This window comes from Astatotilapia calliptera, chromosome 3, assembly GCF_900246225.1.
Source record: "Astatotilapia calliptera chromosome 3, fAstCal1.2, whole genome shotgun sequence".
Taxonomy (NCBI): Eukaryota; Metazoa; Chordata; class Actinopteri; order Cichliformes; family Cichlidae; genus Astatotilapia; species Astatotilapia calliptera.
In genome coordinates, this window is record NC_039304.1 from 50,779,623 (window position 1) to 50,805,951 (window position 26,329).

At 43.0% G+C, this 26,329-nt stretch overlaps 3 protein-coding genes across 6 annotated transcripts; 2 read left to right on the top strand and 1 right to left on the bottom strand.

The window, feature by feature from the left end:
• The first annotated feature begins 5,148 nt into the window (after positions 1-5,148).
• Positions 5,149-7,388, top strand: LOC113019706 (intraflagellar transport protein 46 homolog). Of its 2 annotated transcripts, none has more exons than XM_026163525.1 (6): positions 5,149-5,219; positions 5,427-5,573; positions 5,883-6,175; positions 6,389-6,482; positions 6,561-6,692; positions 6,833-7,388. In XM_026163525.1, exons 2-6 carry the CDS (start codon positions 5,445-5,447, stop codon positions 7,184-7,186), a joined length of 1,002 nt encoding a protein of 333 aa, XP_026019310.1. In that variant the 5' UTR covers positions 5,149-5,219; positions 5,427-5,444; the 3' UTR covers positions 7,187-7,388. The 2 variants fall into 2 exon arrangements, with proteins under 2 accessions (XP_026019310.1, XP_026019311.1); XM_026163526.1 differs by lacking the exon at positions 5,149-5,219 and adding an exon at positions 5,226-5,308.
• Positions 7,389-8,468: 1,080 nt separating this feature from the next.
• Positions 8,469-25,186, top strand: LOC113019657 (RPA-related protein RADX). The gene is made up of 19 exons (XM_026163433.1): positions 8,469-8,555; positions 9,590-9,701; positions 9,793-9,982; positions 10,054-10,163; positions 10,850-10,981; positions 11,400-11,566; positions 11,951-12,107; positions 12,477-12,585; positions 13,501-13,592; positions 13,723-13,848; positions 13,935-14,039; positions 14,162-14,335; positions 14,454-14,578; positions 15,602-15,861; positions 15,938-15,988; positions 16,141-16,184; positions 16,631-16,912; positions 17,016-17,165; positions 24,737-25,186. Exons 1-19 carry the CDS (start codon positions 8,493-8,495, stop codon positions 24,859-24,861), a joined length of 2,574 nt encoding a protein of 857 aa, XP_026019218.1. The 5' UTR covers positions 8,469-8,492; the 3' UTR covers positions 24,862-25,186.
• On the bottom strand, positions 19,949-21,652 carry LOC113019687 (nuclear factor 7, brain-like). Of its 3 annotated transcripts, none has more exons than XM_026163488.1 (2): positions 20,281-21,631; positions 19,949-19,977 (listed from the first exon to the last, which is right to left on the bottom strand). In XM_026163488.1, exons 1-2 carry the CDS (start codon positions 21,629-21,631, stop codon positions 19,949-19,951), a joined length of 1,380 nt encoding a protein of 459 aa, XP_026019273.1. The 3 variants fall into 3 exon arrangements, with proteins under 3 accessions (XP_026019273.1, XP_026019274.1, XP_026019275.1); XM_026163489.1 differs by lacking the exon at positions 19,949-19,977 and adding an exon at positions 20,063-20,132 and having other exon boundaries at positions 20,262-21,652; XM_026163490.1 differs by lacking the exon at positions 19,949-19,977 and having other exon boundaries at positions 20,220-21,652.
• Positions 25,187-26,329: the final 1,143 nt, after the last annotated feature.

Sequence of the window (26,329 nt, forward strand, 5' to 3'; positions counted from 1 at the left end):
AGCACAGCGCAACGAATTCAATTCAAATTAAGACTTATTTGTAACCTACATCAACAATTATGTTATGATAAAATATGTATTAACTACAACAGAAGACTTACCTTTGTGGAAATGCTTGGAGCAGACTAACATGTGAGCTGGAGTGTTCTGAGACGTTATATTTGGTCTTTGAATGGCTGCAATCCAGGCCATCCGTCGGCTCTTTGTTATTTCGGAAACATGGCTTGAACAATTTCTCTTCCACGACGGAATCCAATAAAAAATCTCTTTACCCGTCGGCTTCCCGGTGCTGTCATGTGACTATTGCAGTTAATAATACAACAGCTTCTTGACATTTTTTGGGTTTCTTTTTATCGCTGTGTGACTGTTTTCATGTGAAAGCCTACATGCGCTAGTACCGCTTGCCACTCGTACCCACAATCCTTTGTGGTTTTACCCTGGAATGACGTCACATTTTCAATCTTTGGTCGTGTCTAAATTCATGAGCTGCATCCTCCTGAGGACGCATTTGTAGACCGATTACGTCATAGCGACACGCCGAAGGCTGTCCAAATTCGTAGACTCCTCCGAATGCAGCCGACAAATGCGTCCTCCTTTTCCCCGAATTTGAAGGGTGTGTCCTTCATGGCCTACCATATCCCAGAATTCATGGCGCGGCGTCAAACAGAAAACTGATTAAACAGAAGTGTGAGATGGTCGAGAATTTACGCCAGTGTTCTGTTATATTTTAGATAGCAAGGAGCAGACGGCCGAATTTATTAAACTCCACCGAGACAGCGGTGACGCTAATCAGAAGGCTAGACCATCCAATTTCCCCAGCCATTTACTTCCGGCCTACCCGACCTTCTGAGGACCTGGCCCACGTAGACCGCGATGGCTGGGTCCTCAGGAGGATGCAGCCCATGAATTTGGACACGATCTCTATTACACTCGAGTAACACCTAATTGTCGTTATAGCAATGCAGCAGAACATCCCGTGATATCATTTGTATGCAACACAAACACAAGCAGGGTCTAATTGTGGTCATAAATATTTTGCGCAGTTGTGAGTTTTGTACCCTTGTAAACATAAAATATCAGAAAATGTTTGTGCATCTACAGATGAGAATTTGTGTTTGTAAAAGATATTTACACAAGTTACTTTAAAAAAAATTGCTAAGGTCTGGTTACAGGTACAAAGCAAAAAACCACTTGTTTTTGCAAAGTGATTGGTCAAAGTCATGTCAATCAGTTGGAGGGGTGCTTTACTGAGCTCCTTTCAAAAGCACCCCTCCGGCACGCAGACTGGATATTTAAACTTGTGATTGACATGACATTGACCAAATAGCTGAAAGGAATAAAAATTGGGTCAAAATTTGTGCTTGCAAGTTGAAACTCCAACACAGCCAGGGAACTTGAGCGCAGTTTTACATGTAGTTTCTTGCTTTGTATCGGTAAGTAGAACTGAACAAAAATAATTTATTACACAAATCTTTTTTGCACACTCATAATTTTTATCTATAAATGCACAAACCTAAAAATTTCAGATATTTTGGTTTACAAGGCTACAAAACTCAGTTCACAACTACGCAAAATATTTATGACCACAATTAGGAGATCAGCAAAGCGAGCGTGTACCTGCTGCTCGCTTTATGGCTTCTTGTCAGACTCGGGGAGCATGTTGTTGTTATTGTGGGCATCATTTCCCTCATTGCCAAGCTTAACAAATGGCAAATTTTTTCATGTTCCAGTCATAAGTGTAAAGATAAAAAACTATATGATCTTCTGGGTCAAAGGTCAGCGTCACACTGATTAAGATGAAGGATCAGCTCCAAACTTGATTTAATAATATAATATTCATAATGATCTCTTTCTTGGTTTGAGGTATTTAAGAAATGTCAATACAGCATACAACTTCACACTGACACACAAAGATTGATATATTATATTAATGTTTAATAAAAACACAATAAAACATCAGTTTTAGTATAGATCTCTCTGAGTGCTTGTGTTTTATTTTTTGTTCCTTCGTGGAGTCTAACGTCACCGCTCTCTCTTTCTGCCTGCTGTTTATTCAGAATCAGAAGAAGACTAGACGCACTGTGCACCAGTGCCAGGACTGCAACAAGACCTATAAATCCAAACACAATTTAAAGCTTCACCATAGAATTCACACCGGAGAGAGACCGCACAGCTGTGACGAGTGCGGAGCAGCTTTCAACGCTTTAGGCGCTACAAATCCACCAGCGCATCCACACAGGAGAGAAACCCTACAGCTGTGAAGAGTGTGTCGCAGCCTTCGCAGTTTCGAGTACACTGAAAAAGCATCTCCGTGTTCACACTGGAGAGAAACCCTATGTTTGTAAACCCTAATGCTCAGCTCTGCGACCTGAGTGCTCACACTGTGCATCCAAATTTTAGCTTGGTAACATGAAGTGTTACCAAAGCTTATATTATATAGCTAAGATATAACACAAAATCTGTCTCTTGCTCTTCCTCTCTCTCCATCTCTGTCTTTCACTCACACAGACACACAGCACCAACAACATCAACTAAAATGCTAATGAAAAACACTGACTTACAACACAGCTGCAGTTGAGCAGAAATGTCCATCCAACTTCTTTCGCGGATGTTGCGATGATAATTTTGTACGGCCACATCAAAAAGGCTCGGATGGGCTTGCCAAAGTTCTACTAGTTCATCTTTTTCACTTCTGTTTCTGTATTTGCACACGCGGAGTGTGAGATGTTGCGTTAAATTGGCTCGTGGCATCGCATCTATAGTGTGATACCCTCACAAGTGGCAACCATGTGACCGTACAATTGCTGATCGGGAGCTGGTCGTGAGGTGTTAATCGCGTCTCATTACCCCATGTATACTACATGATGCATGACACACGATTAAGGCGAAACTCCCCAAATCTCGGTTAGCGAGTTGATGCTGACAGCACTAAGTAAAACAAAAGGAAAAGTCACATTTATAAAGAGTCGATCTCGTCTCAAAATGGGCCATAAATTGCACCGTGTATGCCCAGCTTAACTTTGACACAAAGGCATCTGCTGTGATGTTTACACCTGTGGTGAAGTCTCACTAGTGTCAGATTTTATTATATACACAGATATAAAAATATGGATATGTACAGATAAACGATCCAAATTATAATATTTCTGTCTGAGTCAAAATTGATTGGATCAAATCAATTATGGAAATCAGATACCCAGCACTGTTTTCTTTTTTCTGCCAAATATTAGCTCATTTTTTTCAACCTAAATTTTATCAGCTTGATAAAGAAATGACTGAAACACTCTTGTGAGGCCTGTTTAGTGGACCAATGTTGATCTTAACTGATTTAACTCCTACTCCTTTTCTTAGTTTAAGTTTATCGTTCTAATCGTTTTTGCTGCTTTATATTTTCAATTTTATTTTGTTGTTTAGGGATTTTTGGCAACACGGTGGTTAGAAGGTCCTGAGTTCAATTCCACCATCAGGCCGGGGTCTTTCTGTGTGGAGTTTGCATGTTCTCCCCGTGTTTGTGTGGGTTCTCCCCGGATGCTCGGCTTCCTCCCACCATCCAAAGACATGCACTTTGTGGGGATAGGTTAATTGAAAAATCTAAATTGCCCATAGGTGTGAATGCTGGAGTGAATGTGAGCGCGAATGGTTGTCTGTCCCTATGTGTTGGCCCTGCGACAGACTGGCGACCTGTCCAGGGTGTACCCCGCCTCTCGCCCTATGACAGCTGGGATAGGCTCCAGCGCCCCCTGCAACCCTGAAAAGGATAAGCGGAAGTGAATGGATGGATGTTTAGGGTTTTAGTTTTAGGTCTTTTTATTACTGATTTTTTTTATTGTGTTCTTTTCTTCATGTTTGCTGTTCTGACTTGTTTAATTCATGGCTTTACTGTGAGGCTTTACATGTGGGGTTTCACAACTTGCATTTGCACCTGGATTAAGATGTGCTTTCTAAATAAAGGTTTTCTTTCTTGACTTCTGAACCAAATAACAGCTTATGAGGTGGTAACTACTGGGAACATGTCCTCAGGGCGCGAGTCCCTCTTGTTTTCTGGAGTAAAAACTTGTTCAGCATAACTGAAGAATAAAGGTGCACTAAACGATGAGGATGATGTTCAGTGGTGGTGGTGACACATACAGGTTGCACAGCTGTGACTTCCAACCAACATAAAATCAAGATCATCAAAATGTAACGACCTCGACAGGAAATCTGCAATGACCCAAACGCTTTAATAGAGTTTAATGAAAGAATCGTTTTTGCCTCAGGATTTTACAATCAGTCAATGCCAGTGCTGATTTATGAGAAACATCAATCCAGTTTCATTTAATATAGGATTTAAACAGCACCAGATGACACAAGGTTAACAGACAAAAGATAGCATGAAAAAAGAATAATGCACAACTAAAAGCAAAGGCCTGAAATATTATTTTATGATTATTTGCTGTTTTTGTTCATCTTTAAAGACTCTCCTGAGAGACTGTGAAAAGCTGCCAGGGAACCTGAATTGTTTCAGGTAGGTGGAAAACATACAAACACCGCAATAAGAAAATAACACAAGTACCTATATTAAGAGGAGTCGGCGCCCCACAAACAGCTGTGGACGGCCTTGTTTGTGTAAACTCTTTGTTATCGAGAACAGATGAATAAATATCGTCACTTCACACTTCAGGAAACCTTTCCCTGCGTGTTCATCAGAAATATATTGATGACAATGAGCCTCAATAGTTTTTCTTTTTATATAGATTTGATTTTTGTGGTTTTAAAATAGTTTTGTTAACATGTTTATTTATTTATTTTTATTTCAGTCTTTCACTCTCCAGATTTAGAAGAGCCTCAGCCATCCATCTGTTTGATTTCCATTCAGCAGTCAAGAGGAGCTGAGAGATTATGAGATTCCAACAAATATAGAACTGACTCTTCTGTATTCACTTCACTCCAATAATAAATGCACCACTGTTTTATTTTCTTCCAGTTACTTTAAAGCACTTATTTTTTATATAATATAATATAATATAATATAATATAATATAATATAATATAATATAATATAATATAATATAATATAATATAATATAATATAATATGCCTTGGAGCTGGAGCTTCTGCTCTCATTAGATTCTAACTACACTACCCAAGATGCCCTGCCCGTCCCGTTGCCAAGATACGTAACATTCCACAAAGGCCATTTTGACGCCGAAAAGCGAGTTTGGCTTGAACTCAGACGACAAGTAAGACATTTAAAACATATTTATCAGATTTGAGTTTAGCTCTGCCGGCAGGTCGTTTGTCTCTGCATGCCGAGTGTGTGCTGTCTCAGGTGGGTTAATCGGCTTAAAACCGCCGGTGTCGGCTTCTTGTTAGCTGTCTGCTGCTAGGTGGCTAATGCTACTGTAAACCGTTGTTTCTGATGGAGGTTTTACTGTGTCCGCCCGCAGCTGACCCGCCGGGCTCCGATGGAGCGGGCTGACCGGGACAGAGGAGGCCGCCTGCTGAAGAACCAGCCGTACGACGAGAGCCTGGATGTGGCGGACGCCGAGGAGGTACCGAGCGTGTACAGCCCGACTTCCCGCAGCCAGCCCCAGGTAATCTCCTCCTGTCCTTGCAGAGAGCTCCGGTTTAACCGGTGATCGTGACGCCTGCTCGTGTTTCTTCATTATTTAAAGCTCAAAGTGTTTCCAGTCACAAACTCGTCTGTGTAGAAACTGTATAGAAATGACAGAAGAGTGAATCTGGTAATGTTAAGTGAGCATCATGTTTTAGAGCCCCAGTTTTTATTAAAACACTAAATAAAGTTTCCTTCCATCAGAGTTGAACTGTAAGCTGAGTCAGTCCTGCCATGCTCCAGGTTGGTCTCAGGTCACATGACCTGGTTTTGTTTCTTCGTCTTTCAGGTGGAGTTCAGGAGGAGCAGCAGGAGGGTTCACAGCCTGATGTCGGCCCACAGCAGCAGCGACGAGTTTGACGAGGACCATGGGAGGGGGAAGGAGCCGGGAGGGGGGCGGCCAGAAGAGGAAGAAGAGGATGATGACGAAGAAGATGATGATGACGATGAGGACTCCGAAGATGACGAATCGGAGGAGGACAGCAAGCTCCACAAGGCGCCGGAGGGCCTGTATGATCCCGCCGACTACGCCAACCTGCCCGTCAGCACCGACATCAAAGAGCTGTTCCAGTACATCACACGGTGAGCAGAGACACACATGTGCCAACTCATGTTTTTTAACACCATCTGGTGCTTGTTTCTGCTAAAACAAAAAAACCTTATCAAAGTTTATTGATAAAGCACCGAATCACAACAACAGTCACCTCAAAGCACTTTATTTGTTAAAGACCCTGCAGTAAATCACGTAGTTGTCACGCACACATCTGGAGTTTCCGTGTTTTGTGTTTGTCTCAGATACACCCCCGAGTCCGTTGAGCTGGAGCACAACCTGAAGCCGTTTATCCCGGACTTCATCCCTGCAGTGGGAGACATCGACGCCTTCCTCAAGGTTCGAACACAATCGCACCTGATAGCATAGAAAGCGCGACCTCTGACCTCAGAGTGACCTCATGTTGTGATCCCACAGGTGCCGAGGGCCGATGGTAAACCGGACAACCTGGGGCTGCTGGTTCTGGATGAGCCCAGCGTGAAGCAGTCGGACCCGACGGTGCTGTCGCTGTTTCTGTCGGAGGAGACCAAGCAACACGGCGCCACCGAGGTACACACACACCTGTACGCACGCACACACACACCTGTATGCACGCACACACACACATCTGTACACACACGCACACATCTGTACGCACACACACTCAGCATTAAAGTCAGAGTCACTCCTCATTGTTTCCTTTCCTGCAGGTGAAGAAGGTGACGAGCATCGCCAACCCTCAGAGCAACCCGCGGGCGGTGGACAGCTGGGTGGAGAGCATCAGCGCGCTGCACCGCTCCAAGCCGCCAGCGAGCGTCCAGTACAGCAGACCGATGCCTGACATCGACAGCCTGATGCAGGAGTGGCCAACCGAGCTCGAGGAGCTGCTGGACCGCCTGCAGCTGCCGTCCGCCCGCCTGAACTGTGACCTGCTGCAGTATGCGGACATTGTGTGCAGCCTGCTCGACATCCCCGTCTACGGCAGCCGCGTCCAGTCCCTGCACCTGCTCTTCAGCCTCTACCTGGAGTTCAGAGACTCGCAGCACTTCACGCGCAGAGCTTAGTGGCTGGAAGTACCACATCCAAACGGTCACAAAAGTCTGTTCAGGAACTGAAAACTAACCCCAGATGTTCGACTATTTTGTGGCTGCTGTAAAAGTTTTTATTAGCTGAGAACCTGTTGCTCTGCTTTTGTTTATTTCCTCCTTTTGTTTTCTGTTTGTCCTCTGAAATAAAAGCCATGTTCAGGCTCTTTGTAAAAACACAGCTTTCGAGCTTCATCTAACCTAAGCTTGCTTTCACTGCTCACCTGTGCCACCTGCAGCAGCCTGAATACTTCAGGGACCAGATGAAGGTCCTTGATAAACGCTGTAATAAACCAGCCGCTCAGAACAAGGTCACTGTCTGAACATCTGTAAAGTCCTGTGCCTGCAAAAAACGCCTGTTACTCAAAGATGCCCGTATATATTATATGTAATTAATAAAGTAAACTCTGTGAGTGTAACCCAGTCATAGATTACATATTGTTATAATTACACAAAATGTGTTCTTTATACCTGATTGTTAGGACCTTCAAGCCTGTATTTGTATTCATTATGGTTAGAGCCCCTCCTCATTGTTCTTCTTCTTTGGTGCAACCCTGTAAATACAGTGTACCCCTTTTCCCTCTCCCTACAATTCCCCTGTGGGGGAGGTGGGTGTCATTTCCCTGTACCCTGTGCAACACACATGTAATTCATATTTAGCCACCCTGATGTTTCTGATTGCGATTTTAGTTCAATTATTGTCATATTAATGCTAGCACGAATATATAATTATGGCTAGCTTGGAAGTTGTGATGGGTTGAGCGAACCCCCCACTGTTTGTATTTGGTTGTAGGAGCTGGAGCGAGCAAGTTATTTACTCGGAGGTCTTTCTTTTACCTTTCTTTGTCAGGTATGTCAGATTTTTTGCTGGTGTTTTTTTTTCTTATGTCAAAAATGTTCCATGTAACTTCGTACTTTATGTTTAATGGAAAAATAAATGCAGAGCCTTTTCTACAATTCCCCTGTGGGAGAGGAGCTGGAGCGAGCACGTGTTTACTTGGAGGTTTTTCTTTTACCTTTTTTTGTCAGACACAACGCAGAAACACACGGTTACATGAGGTCAAAGGTCAAGTTTGAAAGCTCCAAATATAATTTTAAAAGACGTTTTTAGAAGTTTTCTTTAGGTGTGTTTTACTTCTAAACATTTAGATTTTTAACACTAATTTAACAAGTAATCCTATTTTGTTCTATTAGTATTTTAAGTCATAAATACTAAAAAAGAAAATCTGCGTCTCCTCCCTCCTCCCACAATGCACCGCACTGTTATTGTTTGGGCTTCTTCAACATGGCAGCCGCGGGCTGCCTCTTCCAGAGAACCCTGGCCCGGTCCAGACCCGGTACTAACAAGGTGTGCTTCCTCTACTTACAGCCGCCAGGACGATCTTGATCGGTCTGATTGATTAACCGGTTCCCACAGCTGCTAAATCCCCCGCCTTTTTGCCGCCACCCCATCCTCCACCAGACTCCATTCAAAAACCTTCACCTTTATCTTGACCAGCGCAGTCAGTATGACGTGTTAGCGCTGCTGAATGATTCTCACATTAAAAAAACATATGTGATATAGAAAAGGATCCGCTATGTTTACCGACCGAATACTAAATTAATATTACATAATAGAGACGTAGAAACATGTCCAAACTGTCTTGTATCCGTTAGCTTTTAGCCTGTAAGAAACATGCTTAAATGTCAGATTGTGGATGAGCTGCTTGAAAGCACTTCCTAAAAAGAAACAGCAACCCGTCTGGTGACTGAATGTTGTGCCGAAATCAAATTAGGATCATAAGTATTTAGAAAAATAGCCGGATGTGTTTTGGGTTTGTTCATTTGAAGGTGCGGAATAAGAAAATCATTGATTAGTACGTTTTTAAAATTGGATTTGGTTTGTGTGACGCACCTCTGACTGAAGGCGTCAGTAAATTTTTGACAGCGAAATGACGGATTTAGAGTATAACCTGTTTTCATCCTTTAAACATTAATCTGTTTTTATGTTGTACGTGTTGTATTTTGTTTTTAAGGCCACTTATCACTCAGACTTAAAGTAGAAACGATTCTGCTCAATTCCAGCTCCAAAATGTTTTATCCACTTTGTATTCACTAAAACTTTCATCAGTTTTACCTGAATGACAGTTTAAAATAATTATTTTATTTTATTTTGGCCCTTTAAGCTTCCCCCTGCTCCTCCTCCTTTAAGACAACTTTCTTCTCATTGGCTGCCCCTTCTGTCCTCTATGTGATGTCATACAGATCCAAGACTAGAAAAACAGTGATAAACTGAGCTTTTGGAGCAGCAAGTACATACACTGAGCCCATAGTTGGTTGTGATTAATATGAACGTCTACAGGTGTAGCAGGAGCTATGCTAACACTTTTTTTTGCCTTGCAGGCATCTCCATCCTCTTCGGTTGTCTGCAGGGAGTTCCTCTATGTGGTGGACTTACAGCGTTATACCAGGGACCAGGGCTTCCCCGTCTACTTCCCCCAGGCCGTCCTCAAAGGTCGGACCCGGTTTTAACTGGTTGTTTGATATATTTCAATCTGATGACGATACTGGTTTTCTTTGGGGTTTTACCAGTTTGATGTCTTCAGGTGACGACTTGTACGACGCCACATTGAGTGATGGGGACTGCCGGGTTCAGGTGACGATGGATCCTGGTCTGAACCGGCTGGTGGAGAGGAACATCCTGCGGCCTGGGCTTGCAGTGAGACACGCCACCTTCAGCACTGCCATTACCGCACAGCTCCCCGAGTGCTCCGGGGCCTTTGGGGAAGGAGCCAGGTGAGTGAGGACAATAGAGAAGATGGAGCTGTGATGCAGTCAGACCAGCTGACTTGTGTGTGCTCCTGCAGCTACAGGCTGGTGAGCCTGGAGGTGAAGGATGAGGATGAAGAAGTCGGGGTCAGATGGTCGGATGTGGACTGGGACTCTTTGCCCTGGTTTGGATCCTCAAAAACTGAAGGTAAGAGGCTAGAAACGAGGAGATTCTGACTCTCAGATTTTTCAGATTTCAGGTTGGAAATGACTTAAACAATTATGAAAATATGAAACGTTTTTTTTATATTCCTTTTCACTGCTGATCTGTTTTTGTTTTGTTACAAATCAACTTCACCGCTTTCATTTTGATCAAGGTTTGATTTCTGCAGCGCTTCTTAGTTAAGAGAAGGTTGACACGATGGCTCTTCTAGTAGCACATATGAAGCATGTGAACCACACAAAAAATGATCTGTTTCATTTCTTCACAAATGTTATTCTGCTCACAACCATCGGCCTCCTCAAAGTGCACGAGTGTGATAAACCCGTTCTTTCTAACTAGTTTACTAGCTTACCATCACCAGTGTGTGAATGGGTGGATGACTGGATGTGTAAAGCGCTATACAAATACAGGCCATTTAGTTTTAGAGTTTTCTGGTGTTTTTGACCCTGAAGAACGTCTTACAATGGCAGCCGCCAGTCACTGGCTATCAGACTGAGATGGATAGAATCATCCTTTACATGAGTAGTGAAGAAAAGAACTGGATAATGATGGACATGATGTCCAAGCTGAACTAAACAGCGAGTGACTTTGAACATTCAGGGAGGGCTGTAAATTAAAAGGTTTGCTTCTAAAATTTTAAAGCTTCTGATTTGCTGATGTTGTTTATCCAGCAGGTCCTTTGGTTCCTCTGAGAGCCAGCAGGACCGTCTTTCTCCCTCTGTGGAACAATGTGGACTACAGCGGGGAGGTGTGGATGGAAGCCACTGATAAAGAGAAGGAAGCAGAAGAAGAGCCAGAGGAAGGTATCTATGTCTTATTATTATTAATCCTTTATTTATCCAGGTAAAAAATCTCATTGAGATTAAAAATCTCATTTCCAAGAGAGACCTGGCATCATTAAAAAAACATTCCTTCAAACAAACCCGCTGACTTCTTATTTTTACCATTTATCTGGAAGCCTTTCTTCTCATTGCCTGTCCCCAGAGAGCAGGTGGGTGTGGTGTCTGTCTCTCAATGACATCACACAAATATAAGAGTAGAAAAAAACAGTGTGATTTCCACTTTTAACATTATCATCGACTGCTAGTACAGGAGATATATGACAGAAGATTGTAATAGTAAATTATAGAATTATAAAATATAAAGTGAGTTAAGACAAATCCGTTCAAACAGGGGATTCATGTCGTTCTTGTTGGCTGGATTGGCTGTGTGTGTTAACAGGACGATGTCCTGCTGTGACCATATCCGAGTTGCGTGAGTCCTACCTGTACGGTCGCCGGGGCATCACCAGAGGCGCCGTCCAACACGAACTGATTGTACGCATCATCAAAAAATCACATCTCATGTATTACGGGAGAACAGACCGGAACTGTGAGTGTCCTTATAAGGTTAGTGTGCACCATTATTGACACTGGCAAAAACGTTAATACAGATTTCTATTATTTATTTACCTATTCACTGTTTAAACTAACTCAAACTTAAACAACATCAGACCGTGTAAACAAGCATTAATTGCTATACCAGCAGGGGAAAATTGCTCATTCAGTCTCATATTTTGTCCAATTTTCTGGAATAATTGGGTATTATTTGTCAAATTTAGCTTAATCGTTTTAAAGAGCCACTCAAGTGAAACAGATAAAGACAGTGTAACAGCCATACGTAACACGCCTTTGTTCATAGTAGTACAAAGGATGTAATTACCAGAGGACCTAATGCTGATCCCTGAGGAACTCCAGACTTTATAAACTGTTCTCTCGCTCCCTCTGCTTCAGGCGGTGCTGGAGGTGAACGATCGGACAGGAAATGTGTGGGTGGTGTTGTGGAACAGTGTATGTGTCAGCTGGTACCGCTGCCTCAAGCCCGGTGACATCATCAGCCTGAGACGCTATCGAGTCAAACAGCATTACCAGGCTGAGCTCAACGACATAGGTACACAGGACCAAAGCAATGAGACTTTTTTAGTCATTTTTTCCTTTTTCAAACTCCGGTACTTTTGGGTAAAAGGTGTTTTATGATGTGCAGATTTTAAAGCTTAACATATTATTATATTAACTTCACCCTAAAACTCAGTTTGAACTGGTGATTCTTTGCTTTTGTGTCCAGTGGCCCTCTCATTGAGTCTCCCCACTTGTGTTATTCACACACGTCTATATTTAATCTTTCATTTTAGCCTTTTCAACTTCTCAGTTACCTTTAAATCTCACCACAGGTTAGAAGGCAGACTTATTCTAACTGAACATTGTATACGTGGGAACCTGTGACTCACAGTTATCGCTCTGATTCTGTTTTTCTGTGCAGAGATCAGTGTGAACAGCAGAAATCCTGCTGCACAGATTTCTGTCCTCCAAGAATCCACTGTTTCACCTGACTATCTTCCCCCTGCACCCACCTACAGCTTCTACAACAGGTACATGATCCTGTTTGCACATGAGGACTCTACTCAAACCCTTAGAGCAGTGTTTCCCAAACTCTTTGAGCCACGGCACATATTTCACATCAGAAAAATCACAAAGCACACCACCAAACAAAAATGTCACAAAAACCATTTTTATTGAAATATAATGATAATCTGCTCTCAATTTACTTACTTAGTGTGAAACCAGGCCTGCTTAGTTGAACACAAAGCTGATATTCTTGCAGGAACTGAAGAAAGACACACAGGAAGTTCTTCCTCAACAGCTCTGAGTCTTTTTTTTCCTCTTTATTGCAGTCGTACTATAATACTACTCTGTACATTAGTATTTCTTCTTGTCTTCTTCTGTTTTACTGGCGGTTGGCAGTCCACTTAACCCACTTAGTTGAAGAGAATCTAATTGTTCTTCCTGTTCCTGTTCGTCCTGTCACTACACGCAACTCGCTTGGAGTACCAATCTGGTGAAAGTGGATAAACTTCCACGGCACACCTGATAATTTCTTATGTTACATTTATGTGCTGTGGCACAGTGGTGGGAAACACTCCCTTAGAGGCTGCTGTTTGTTTATCTGTTTGTGAGCAAGATTATGAAGACACTATAAAACACTATATATTAGTGAAGCAATTTAGGTTTTAATGTGGGTTTGATCAAAAAACGGGGACTTGGCCTTGGTAGATGTTTTGTGTCCTCTTCTAGTCTAAATAAAGCATTCCTGGCTCCTGTCGGTAACCTTGGTCCTTGCAGCTGAATGTTTCACTGACCCTGAAACTAAACTAGCCCTTCAAACAGGCAAACATCATACATGAGAAATGTCCCCATAATTCAAAGATGTCCTCATTTTGATCGTTTAAAGCTGATGTCCTCTCATGGTTTGAAAGACAAGTGCACACACTGACTCTTTTTGTCAGTAAGGAGCTGCTGGACTGCCCTAACGGTGCTCAATGTGATGTTATTGGCCTGCTGACGTTCTCAGGACGGCCGGAGCGAATCAGGAGCAAGGGTGAGGGAGTTACCATGGCGATAAAAACACACCATGACAACAAAATTTGCTGGTTTTCTTTGAGTTTTCTTTCAGCCACAAAGAAATTGGCTTTTTATTCCTAATTATTATATTTTATTTTAATTTGAAGATGGCAGAGGGGTGGAGCTTCTGGAGTATCGCTGGCTACGATTGGAGGACGGGACGAGTGAGCAGCCAGTCATGGTGAAACTTTTCTCCACGTCTCAGCCAGAAACCCACCTGAGGCTGTACCCACGTGAGACACCGTAGATTTGACTCGTGAACATGTGAATGTGTGTCTACAGCACATTTTATCTTTGTTTACCCGTCCTCCGTCTGCAGTGTCCGTGGTTGTTTGTACACGACTGAAGGTGGTCAGGTCCTCGGATCAAGGTCACAACTGCTTCTACCTGACCAACACCACCTACACACAGGTGTACTGCACAGGTAACACGCTGTGTACGAAGCTAGATTCACATTTTCAGTTGCAGCGTTTCTCCCACTGACTCCCCCTGGCGGTCAATGTTGTGTGTCAACTCTGTCCTCGCTCCTGATTGGTCGACTGCCAGGCCTGGGGCACCACTCAGAGATGAGTTACCGCAGGCTCCGCCCAGTTCGGCAGTTCCTCCAGTGGCTGAGGAGCCAGGACGATGAAGAGGTGCTGAACAGGGCTCTGATTGGAGGCTTCTTCATCTACCCGCCCCCTCCGGTCTCCTTGGAAACATACATGAAGGACAAGAGAGGTCAGCGTGCTGTGTTTATAGCTCCTGACCACAGAGCAGTTTCATTTTTCTGACGGTCGGAGCTTCAATCATCTCAGTGATGATCTTTCGTCTCACCTGTGCTGAATCTAAAACACAGGTGAGCTGGGATTCCTGCAAGGGGCGGAGCTTAAGAGGGAGGTGGAGCGGCTCTGTTACAGGGAGAGACACACCTTCTGTATCCAGGCTACCATCACCATGGTTACTTATAGCCGCAGAGGAGAGGTAACAGCTAGTGCACAATTATCTGTTATGTAAATGTAAACTGCTTTACTTTGTGATCTGATCTGTAAACAGTTCAGTTATTTTACATTCCTCATCTGTTCTAACAAAAATACATGCAGAGGTCATGTGACTCATTCAGCATAACAGAGACTGGGTTTGGCAGGTAACCTGTATTCTTTACAATGGCCACTAGAGGGAGATATCTGCGTGTAGAAGGGTGGAGATGACTTCGACGGAGATGAAAGTGTGACAACTTTTTGGTGTTTATTTTCACTGCAAATCTCTCGTTTTCTCTTGTGTTATAAATCAAGTGCACCTCGTTTATTTCAGTCAAGAGTTACGTTAAAGGTTTGATTTGTGCAGCACTTAGTTTAAAGAAGGTTCAGATGACTGACAGATAGACAGATTTGACATAATCTATTATTTTATTCATCCTTTGCTTAAATTATGAAGAAAAGAGTTGAGTAGTGACGGATACAAATGGGACCCAATGTGAGTCTTAATTCTTCTAACACAGACTTTGGTGGCCAAACGTCTCTTTTAGTCTTCTTGGCTCAAGCTGAACTAAACAGCGAGTGACTTTAAGCTTTGAGGAAGGGACAAAAGCTGTAAAGTAACAAGCTTGCTTTCAAAACTTAAAACTTCCAGTTTGGACATGGGTCACACGTCTACAGGAAAACAGACAAAGTCCAACAAACACTTTCTTATTAGTTCATATTAGCTGTTTTTCCAATAATCAGTGTAAACATTCAGGAAAGATGCTCGGAAACAAAGCCGGTGTAGCCTCGTGAATAGGAATGTGCCAGCGTTGACCACAGGCTACAGGATAACTCATGTATCACTTTCCTGCTCTCGAGATTCCCCGCAGCGAACATCGGGAAAACACTCGAGCTCCGGCAGCTTTAATTAGTAGAAGATCAGCTCTTTGTGTGAACTGTGTGAAGCGTCTCCATCAGTGTAAACTCCCCGGACCGCCTGGCCTCCTTCTGTTCCTCCTCTAACACCTCCTCGTCTCTCCTTCAGGAGGATCGCTGCTTGTTCTGGACAGACCGAGCTTCATCTCGCTGCCCCTCCTCCGCATCCTCTTCCTCGCCCTCTTCTCGCCACCGCTACGCATCCCCCCCTTCCTCCCCCTCTTACTTCTCCCAACTCCCGTTACCTTCCACCCCTCGTTCCTTCAGACCTCCTCTCTCCTCCTCCCCCTCGTCCCCCTCTCTCTCTCTGACCTCTCCGTCCTCACTGGTCAGTAAGTCGATGCCTTGTCCTCCGGACCGCAGAGCAGGGTGAGACTTTAAACCGGCTTTGACTGCACCGCTCAGCTCTGACCGCGAGTCACACTCACCATGTTTGTTTCAGCAGGAAGTCGTGGAAGAGGAAGCAGCTTCTGCAGACGGACACGCCAAACAAGAGGTCAGTTCTCAGGGGGATGTCACTGACTCCGGGTCATCGGGTTATATTAATGTATAAACTGCATACCGCACTATTCCAGTGTCTGACTAGTCAGAGCTCCTCGTGACAGGTGAACTCTAATCTAAGGAGGTTGAATTGTTTTGTCCCTTCAGAAGTCCCCGGATCACACTGCAGCCAGAGCAGAACAACAAGACGGGTAAGACTGAATGTTGTTTTAAAGAAACTGCACTTTGCTGAGAGGAAGTTTCTGTATGACCCAATCTAAAAATCATAGAGAGCCTTTGTTTACATGAAGTCCTCAGAAAATCTGTGCTCCTCACAAGTGACCTTTCTGTGACCAGAGAGGCTGTAATCATTTAAAAGGAAAAAAACAGAAATACTAGTCCTCACAAGATTCGATGCTCGTAGGTGAGAAAAACAATAATCAAATGTGGTGCTAACAAGAAGACAAAAGGACAGAGACCAGAAAAACAACTTTTCATAAAAGAGACCCAACTGTGCTCCTTGTGTCTGCCAGAATAGGCCTCACAGATGACAGAACATAAAAAGATGGTGGTAATCATGGAGCTACGGTGCTCCTGAGTGACCACGGGGACGGCGTTCCTCATAGTACGATGTTCTCGATCTTCTGTCTGTCTGCAGTGATTCTCTTTGAAGCCTCTATGGAGTTCCTTGAAAACACAAACTCTGATGACAACAATGATGAAGACGATGACGACGATGATAATGACGCTGATGACGCCTCGTCTTTTGTTACTGCCCACACTTTGCCGGCCTTCCCACCTGTTGCTGTGGAGACGCTCCCGATGCGTTACGACCACGCCCACAGAGAGGAGCAGGTGGCTGCGGTGGCAATGGGAGGGCGGGCGACTCCTGAGAGGTTTGACTCCACCCTCGATGGCTACTACACATTGAGACTGAGAGGTACACTTTAATAAGCGCACTGGTAACCATGGTGACTGTCATGATATCTTATTGAGACACGGTCAGATTTTCCAAATGTAAATGAACCACTCTGTCCCCTCAGCTCTCTCAGACGGAGTGCTGATCGACGCCGTCTTCCTCCCCCATGCCTCATCTTCCTCTCCCGCTTCTCTCCTCTCGTCTCGCTCCAACACCTGGACCTCCATCTTATCACACGGAGCCTTCTCCTCGCACACTCCTCCACCATCACCAGGTCAGTGAACACACACAGAGCAGTGGTTCCCAATCTTTTTTTTTGCTGGGCCCCCCTTTGTTTTACAAGAAAAATGTCCCCCCCTTCACAAACACATCCTCCAACCACACACACCCATAATTTGCTCCATTGCAGTTTATTTCACACCTCAAACATTTAGTAAACAATTAAGCAAATACAAGTAATCTGCAATAAGTTACAGGTAGTAAGAAAATAAACTACACACAACGTCAAAGGTTTTCACGTCACGCTGTGCGCCACGTCATTGTTTACATGAGATGAATTGCAGAATGGCAGATAGAGACAAAATACAGTTAATCTGACTGTCTGCAGGTTTTACACACAGTTACTGTCCCTCTATTTACAAAGGCAGAGGCGTCACGGTGTGATTATTTTACATGCAGTTGTTTGTTTGTTTTTCCTGCGTAATAATTCAACATTGCTATCAATGCATTTTTCAAAAAATGCCTCTCTGTGCAAAATGGGTTTAAAAACATAAACAGCTGTGGGATCCTGTTTGTCTGTGATTTGAACCAAGGGAACAAATCGTGGCAGGATCAGCCTGATGTTATTTGTATCCTGCTGTAACTTTACTGTATAAAGAGCTAACATCTCCAACATGTCAGGAGTAGTTCGTCATTACAACAAGTGTTTGTGAACTAAAAATCAAGAATGTGGGATACTGTTTGTCCGTGATTTAAACAGCCCAGCGCTGCTCCCGAGGAAGGGAAAACCAATTCTGCAGGGAGACCTACCTCGGCACTTGTGCAGGTGAAGCCAAAGGGAAGATTTGCTTCACCATATTTTCTAGTCTTTGGCTTAGAATGAAGTTGGTTTGGAAACATATTCAGCGATGCTTCATCTCCTGCTTTGCGTTTTTGGAGGCGCCCGTGCTAGCAGTGTCCAACTAACAGAAACAGTTGCCTCTGCCATGTTTTCCTGTTTCTTCTTTCCGTGTAGCCGCTAGTTCGAAAGTTTATTTCCTCTCAGGTTTCTTACTTTCAGTAAAGTTTCACTGTTAGAGCCCTGACCAGCATCCTGCAGCATCTGGAGCAGCTGTGTGGTGCTGTCATGGCAATAAGGATCCAAATCTGTGGGATGTTTCCAGCAGGGGTTATAACCTGCAGCCAGCAAGGTGTGCCTAATAAAGTGGCCGTGTTTATGTCACAGAGCAGCAGCATCAGAAAACGGTGGTTTACATCTCTGTTACAGGAGACCTGAAGAGTTAAAACACCAGAGAAGAAAATCTAAACGTTACACAAAGAACATAAAAGAAGTAAACTTCATAAAAACTTCACAAATGATGCTTTAAATGAAAAATAAATCCCTGTAAATAATTCAACAGGTCACATGTTAGAACCACCTTAACTAAACTCTGTAGCCGCTCACTGTGGTTTGTCCCAGCAGCTCTTAGGAAACAAACTGCTAACTTCAGTGTCAGCACACACTGTTAGTAAACTATGCAACACTGAATTCAGGTTTCAGTTGTGTTAAGTTGTGAAGTTGTGATGAAAGTCTTCTTACTGACACAGGTAGGATGGTCAGGCGTCCTCTGTTCCTTCACCGTTCATGAACTGTCACTTATAAAATGCTGCCAAACATCAACTACACTCAATAACTAAACGTGTGCAGGTTAAAGTGATGGACGCCCAGATCTGCACTCCAAATACAAACAGACTAAAGGTGTTTCCTCCAGAAACAAAGACAATATTTACAAAGGTCTCACAGGTAAATTGTGAGCGATCACAGCAGCATCTCATCCTGACTAACAGCTTTTAGATGCAGGGAGAGCGTCGTGGTTCAGAGGTGGTTCAGCAGATGATGAAGGCCTTTCTGTTGCATTGTGTAGTGCTGTGGAGGCCATGATGGTCGACTGGGTCTGCTTCTACTGAACTCACAAACACTTCTGAGGTATTTACACCTGAAGCCTCATTGAATGTGAGTCAGAAACAAACGGCTCAGCTGTGATTAATGGATGTTTCCCTGCATTTCTATTTTCACACAGTTTATTTCTTACAGCAGGAAAACTGAACAGAATGTATGTAAGAGGTCAGAGTGAGGATGACGTCACTTAATACAGGAAATACATGTTTGTCTGTTTTGATGATGAAGGACTTCTTCAGCTCTGTAAACAGCTACACTTGAGAGGACAGAGGTGATTTCATGGATCAATAACAATGTGTTTATCAGCTTTCATCATCGCAGTGCAGACATGACGTCAGATCTATCAGAGTGAAGGCCGTCTCTCTGATGACGTCACAGAGCAGAGTCCTTCTGTCCAATAAAGGATCTCAGATCAGCTGCTGCCATCTTGTGGCCACAGTTGGTTACTGTCTCTGAAAGTTGTCTCATGTTTCCTGTTGTCCTGCTAACAAAGGCTGGAGCTCATCATGCTGAGAGGGCAGCAGCATTTTGTGGCTCTTCACACATGTTCATTATATTCTGATGATCCTGGATGGAGACAAACTACAGATAAGTGTGTTCAGCCCAACTAGTTTATCTCATTACAGCAGTTTGATGTTTCCCTTTGAATCCCCCTGAAGATCCTGACAGTGAAGCACGTACATAATACTCCAGCCTTTCAACTCTGAGCTTATTTAGTTCTATTAATACACTGAAATCTCATTTGTGTCATGAAGAAAGTCTTTAATCAAACAGAATTCAAAGATCAGAAACATTTCATATATGGAGTTAAACATGAATCATTGTTTCAACAACATATTTATTGTTGTCATAAACAGACAAGAAGACAACAACAAACTGCTCCTCCCATTCAACACATGTCAGTCCATATCCCAGCAAACTAAATCATCTCCATTTACACATCAAATAGAAACATGAATCACTTGTAATGATTAGAAACTTGATAGAATTTCAAATCTAGTTTGGGGAGTCATTCAGTGAGAAACAGTGAAATGATTTTCCATGTGAAAAGGTGGACAGCAGAAACAGAAAGAAAGAGTGAAACTAAAAGAGAAACAAAGAGCTTTGGAACAACGAGGCAGCAGGAGGACAGCTGCAGTTTAACAGCTTCAACTCACTGACAGGAAACAACATTAGAAACATCATCATCCTCAACTCATCTGCTGCACTGACACTGACACCTTCAACGGACACACCTTCACTGTATCATCAGTTTGAATGTATGGAAACATCCTGTGAGTGAAAGTGTGTGTGAAGGTGTGTATGTGTGTGTTAGTATCAGGATCAGAGAACGACAGCTTTCCTCTGTTCCAGTCCAGATTCACTCTGATCCTCTGGAGCTTCTTCTCTACTGAGAGAGCAGTGAGAGGAGCTGATGGTGAGAATGCTGAGTATTCACAAATACAGAACCATATCATCCATAATCCAGACTGTATGCGTCCCTTCCTCTGCACAGACTCTGCTAACACACCCAGTACCCACCATGTACTGTCTCCAACTTCAACATCCCAGCTGTGAGTCCCTGAGTTAAAGCCCTCAGAGCCCAGGACAGAGCAGGACCAATGAATCCTCTCTGGATTATCAGGAAGCTGCTGCTTCTCTCCTCCTCGTCTCACACTGGTCAGATCTTCAGACAGGATGAGTTCTGGATGAGCAGTGTTTGGGTCCAGAATGAGAGGAGTGTAGGAGACCACGTCCTTCATGTTGTTCCAGATGTTGAAGGTCAGGTTGCCCAGGTGTTTGGCCTGGTCTATCAGAGCTCCTGAGGGCAGCTGTGGATCATCCAGCAGGGGGCAGCGCTGGACTCTTTCCACTGCAGCCTTGTAGTTGTGCAGGAATGAGACGTCTTCAGCTCTCAGCTCCTCCTCTGTGGCTCTGACTGTGTCTGAAAGAGCTGCTATCTCTCTGCTCAGAGCCTCCATCTTCTCCTTCATCATCCCACTCTTCTGCTCCTCTTCCTCCCTCAGTGCAGCCAGCCTGGCCTCCTCTTCCTCTGCTAGAAACTGCTGAAGCTTCTTAAACTGCTCCTTAATCTGCCTCTCTGTGTGTCGGGCCTGGACCTTAATGTGTTCTGCTGTTTGATCAAACTTCACTTGAACTTCTTCACAAACCTTTAACTTCTTCTTTAAGGGCTCCAGAGTTTCCTGAAGTTCCTTCTTGTGTTGTTGTGCAGCTTCATCGATGGGTCTGAATCTGTGATTGGTGTGTTTTTCTGAGTCTCTGCAGACGACACACACTGGCTGCTGATGGTCCAGACAGAAGAGTTTGAGTTTCTCAGAGTGCAGACTGCAGAGAGCCTCTGAAGCTCTCTGATCTCTCTCCTGTAAGAACGACTCACACAGGTTCTTTAAAGCCAGATTTAAAGGTGGTTCTTCCCTTGAAGATCTTCTTTTACAAACTGGACACTCGTGTGTTGGTCTCTCTTTCCACCATCTCTTCAGACAGTCTTTACAGAAGCTGTGGCTACATGACAGAAGAACAGGATCTCTGAAGACCTCCTGACAGACCGGACAGCAGAGATCCTCCTCTGATCTGGAAGCCATTGAGTCTGTGAGTGAAGCTGAAAACAGCAGACAGGAAGTACAGTCAGTCCTGGCTCCCCTCCCTCCTCTACGACCTTCACTGAAACTTCCTTTGAGTCGTGTTTTTGCTCAAACTCACATTCAGTGTGTGGAGCGTCAGCAGCTTGAAGCAGCAGTGTTGGAGTTTTCCACTTTTCTCTCCTGTAGCTGGACTCACTCAGAGGAAGCTGCTAGTTTGGTCTGAGCTCAGTCTGATCGTCTGTGCGTCTCTCTTTACTGAGGACGAAGAACTTCCTGTTTCCTGGTTTGTCACATTTGAGTGACGTGAGGGGAGGAGACAAATGTTGCTGTTTGACTTTTAACTAAGGTGTGTTTCAATCCTGCCTGCAGCTCAAAAGCTGTAAAACAGGTTTTGTGTCTTTTCACCTCCACAGGTCACAACATGAAACCTGTTGTGAAGTTTATAAAATAAAGTGTCACTCGGTGGTGCAGCTGTTTGTCAGCTTCTATTTTAGACTTTGTTCTGGTTCTTGTTCAGGTTCCCAGCAGTGGGAGTGTAATGCAGTCACACACACACAGGTGGTGTTAAGGTGGATTCACTTAGTTACAGACAGTGGTGTTATTTCCTGTAACTACGGGTGTGTTTCACTCCAAAGTTCAGACATTAACCTGCCAGAAGTTGTAAAAGTTACTGATAAAGAGCTTTTCTCTCATTTCACATGGAGGTCAGAGCATGAAAGCTGTGATGCAGCAGTTTGAGGAAACTTGCTGCTGATAAAAAATATTTTTTGTGGTTTTACAAAATATATAAAAGAGCAGAAAGAAAAGAAATGAGTGTAAAGACTGCAGCAAAATGTTTTAGTGTGAGTTGGTTCATCTGATCTGGTTGTGTAAAAGTCACTGCATGACACTGAGTGTTACTTCTGTGTTATTGACACTCATCTCTGACTCAGAGAAACGATTTCTCCCCTGTGATCTTCACACAGTGGTGAGTTACATGTGTGTGGAATTTTTCACGTTTTATAGAATTAAATTTCCTCTTACTTTCTTTTTTGTTAACCTGAGTCACTGATCATTTGCAGTATTACAGAGTCTGGCAGTCTTTGCATGATGTCCACGTCACTGTAAGTTTCTAGCTGACTCTCAGGTGTGACAGGTGTGCCAGCAGGAAAGAGTAATAATAACCTGCATCCTGAGGTTTGTCATGCAGGATTAAAGGAGCCAGGCTTTGTTCACACAGCTGGGATTGTATTTTACACTGACCCTGGGTCAGTATAAGTATCATACAGTTTAAACGAAGCACTGAAACTTGCACATATTTATTACAGATGCACTAAAGAAAAACGGGATATTTACCGTCAATCTGTGGCTGCGATTAAACACTTTACTGGAAACTTTATTAACCAGTAACTTCATCAGTCATGACAGGAGCTAATATTTCTGTGCTAACATTGTCTAAACCAGTGGTTCCCAAACTTGTTTTTGCTGGGCCCCCCTTTGTTTTACAAGAACCCCCCCCCCCCTTTGTGCGCACTAACACATCCTCCAACCACACACACTCATATTTTGCTCCATTGCGGTTTATTTCACACCTCAAACATTTAGTAAACAATTAAGCAAATACAATTAATCTGCAATAAATTACAGGTAGTAAGAAAATAAACTACTAACTCTTTTACGCTACGTCCGCACCTACACGGGTATATTTGAAAACGCAGCTGTTTCGTCCACGTAAACGGCGTTTCGAATCACCAAAAATGATGATTTTTTTTAAACTCCTTTTTTGCGTTTACGTGTGGACGAGGAATACAGAGTTCGTCACGCAACATCAAAGGCATGTGGCTATTTTCACGCCACGCTGTGCGCCACGTTATTGTTGAGATGAATAGCAGAATGGTAGATAGAGACAAAATACTGTTAATCTTACCATCTTCAGGTTTTACACGCTTACATACACACACAGTTACTGTCCCTCCATTTAGAAAGGCAGAGGCGTCACGATGTGATTATTTTACTGTAGTTGTTTTTTTTGATGTGTAATAATATTCAATATTACTATCAATGCATTTTCCAAAAAACGCCTCTCTGTGCAAAATGGGTTTAAAAACATAAACAACTGTAGGATACTGTTTGTGATTTAAACAGCCCAGCGCTGCTCCTGACAAAGGGAAAACCAATCCTGCAGGAGACCTACCTCGGCACTTGTGCAGGTGAAGCCAAAGGGAAGATTTGCTTCACCATATTTTCTGGTCTTTGGCTTAGAATGAAGTTGGTTTGGAAACATATTCAGCGATGCTTCATCTCCTGCTTTGTGTTTCTGTGGGCGCCCCGTGCTAGCAGTGTCCAAGCGTTTTGCCCCCCCCCTTTTCATACCGTGCCCCCCCTGCAATGGTAAATGGCCTGTATTTATATAGCGCTTTACTAGTCCCTAAGGACCCCAAAGCTCTTTACATATCCAGTCATCCACCCATTCACACACTGGTGATGGCAAGCTACATTGTAGCCACAGCCACCCTGGGGCGCACTGACAGAGGCGAGGCTGTCAGACACTGGCGCCACCACCACCAGTAGGCAACGGGTGAAGTGTCTTGCCCAAGGACACAACGACCGAGACTGTCCAAGCCAGGGCTCGAACCAGCAACCTCCCGATTACAAGGCGAACTCCCAACTCTTGAGCCACGATCGCCCTGCAGTGTCTCTGGGCACAGTTTGGGAAAGTCTGCTATAGAGAGAAATGTCCTCATAACGCAGAAATGTGATCGTCAAACAGTAATATCCTCACAGTGTGTAACTTGTAATGTCACAGTGTAAAAATGTCCTCATAAATACAAATGTCCTCTTTGTACACAATGTCCACACTGAGCAGAAACACTTACATTATCAAAATGTCCTCTTAAAGCAGAAAGCTTCCTGCAGAACAGAAATGTCCTTCTATTGCAGACTTGTCCCCAAAATGCAGGAACGTCCTAATAAGCAGAAATGTCCTTGTAATGCATAGACCACAAAGCAGAAATATCCTCTTAATTCAGAAATGTCCTCACAAACTAGATATGTTCCCACAGAGCATATCTGGTCACACCTTCCCACACACAAAGGATAGTAAAGGGTCTTCTCTTTGCCTCTCAGGTGACCTTATCGCTATGGCGTCCCAGCTGACCAATCAGTGGCTGGTGTGCATTGTAGAGGCGTGTCATCTGGGTGGAGCTACAACTGAACTCGTCCTAAGCAGAGCCTTTCAGCTGACCAACTGATGCCTGATGGGAGCTGTAGTATATGCACTTAAAAATTCTAGTATTTGTAAGTATTGAGAGTTGTAGTTTTTACACTAATTTTAACTACATTGTAACATCTTCAGTGACAAATTTGTACACTTTATTGCTGTTCTCTTTTTTCATTGTTCTTATTTACAAAATGCTGATGGGACGCTGGGAGTTGTAGTACCACTTCATCAAAGTACTCAAAAAGTGCAGTAATATATTGAGGTATTAATAAAATGTGTATAGCAGGGTTCATAAGCTAAATAGAAGAAGGTAAATAGTTAAAAGTGTTGTTGTTTAGGGTAAAATTAGGCTTAAAAGTCCCTTTTTAAGCCTAATTTTGCTTTTGTTTTGAATAATACACTAAGATTGTGTTGTTTCATGTTTGTACAGTTCGGTTTGGACCATTTTGTATTTACAGTGTAAAATTATTTCTCACTTCCCTTAAAATTCAGATTTATGACCTTATTTTATCCCGCATTTTCCTCTTGTGGACTGTGACATAATATTTAACATTTTTTAAACTTTAGAAATTAACTTATGTAAGTATAAGGAGAAAAGAGCTGATGTGGCGATTAATGCAATGTGGTTACTTTCTTTGCTTCTCACTGCTGCTGCTGTTTCATTGTTTGTGGTATTTTCTGCCTTTTTACTGTGAAATTTCTGTAAAGTATTCACTGTTACATTCAGTGTGTTTTCTGTGAAGGAGGCTTTGAAATAGAATTAACATTTGTGCTACAGTGTCAGGTCCACAGTGTTTCTGAAATCCTGTCTTTGTTAACCTGTTTTCTGTTCTTGCCACCAAAAAGCATTTAATAACTTTAAATTATATTTTATATTTTATTATATGCCAAACCGCTTTGTTAACATTAATAAACTTTTGTTTTCCTGGATTCACAGCTTGGTATATTGTATCTGTAGTATGAAAACATTGTTCTTCACTGAATGTTCTTTGGATTTCTACACATGTGAAGTTTTTATACTTCAAGCAAATATATTTCATTTAACATCCCAATAAAATGTCTCCCATGTGAATGTTTCAGTGGCCGTATTGTCCGACTGATGTTTCTAACTCCCTAAAATGCTGTTTTCTCTCACTGACAGCAGTAATTTATCTCCCAGTGCTTTTTGTGTTTCTTCCACTACCAGTTTCTTGGATCTTCAAACCCATCATGGATCATCTGAATATCTACTTCTTTAAAGCATCTCACAGATGTGTAGTTTTATTTTATGGTTATTTGATTTATCTTTTTTGAGGATTGGGAGATCTGCATCACTTTGAGTTCATAAAGTGCAGTTTCTATTCTGGTATTCCTCAACATGGCCTTGACCAACATCTTCTGTAAAATAATAATAATGAGATTGGTAATTAAACAAAAACCATTAACACTAATAGTGACACAAATAAAAAACTCGTCTGGAAACAGAAATTAAACTGATTGGAAAAGACAAAACCACAATG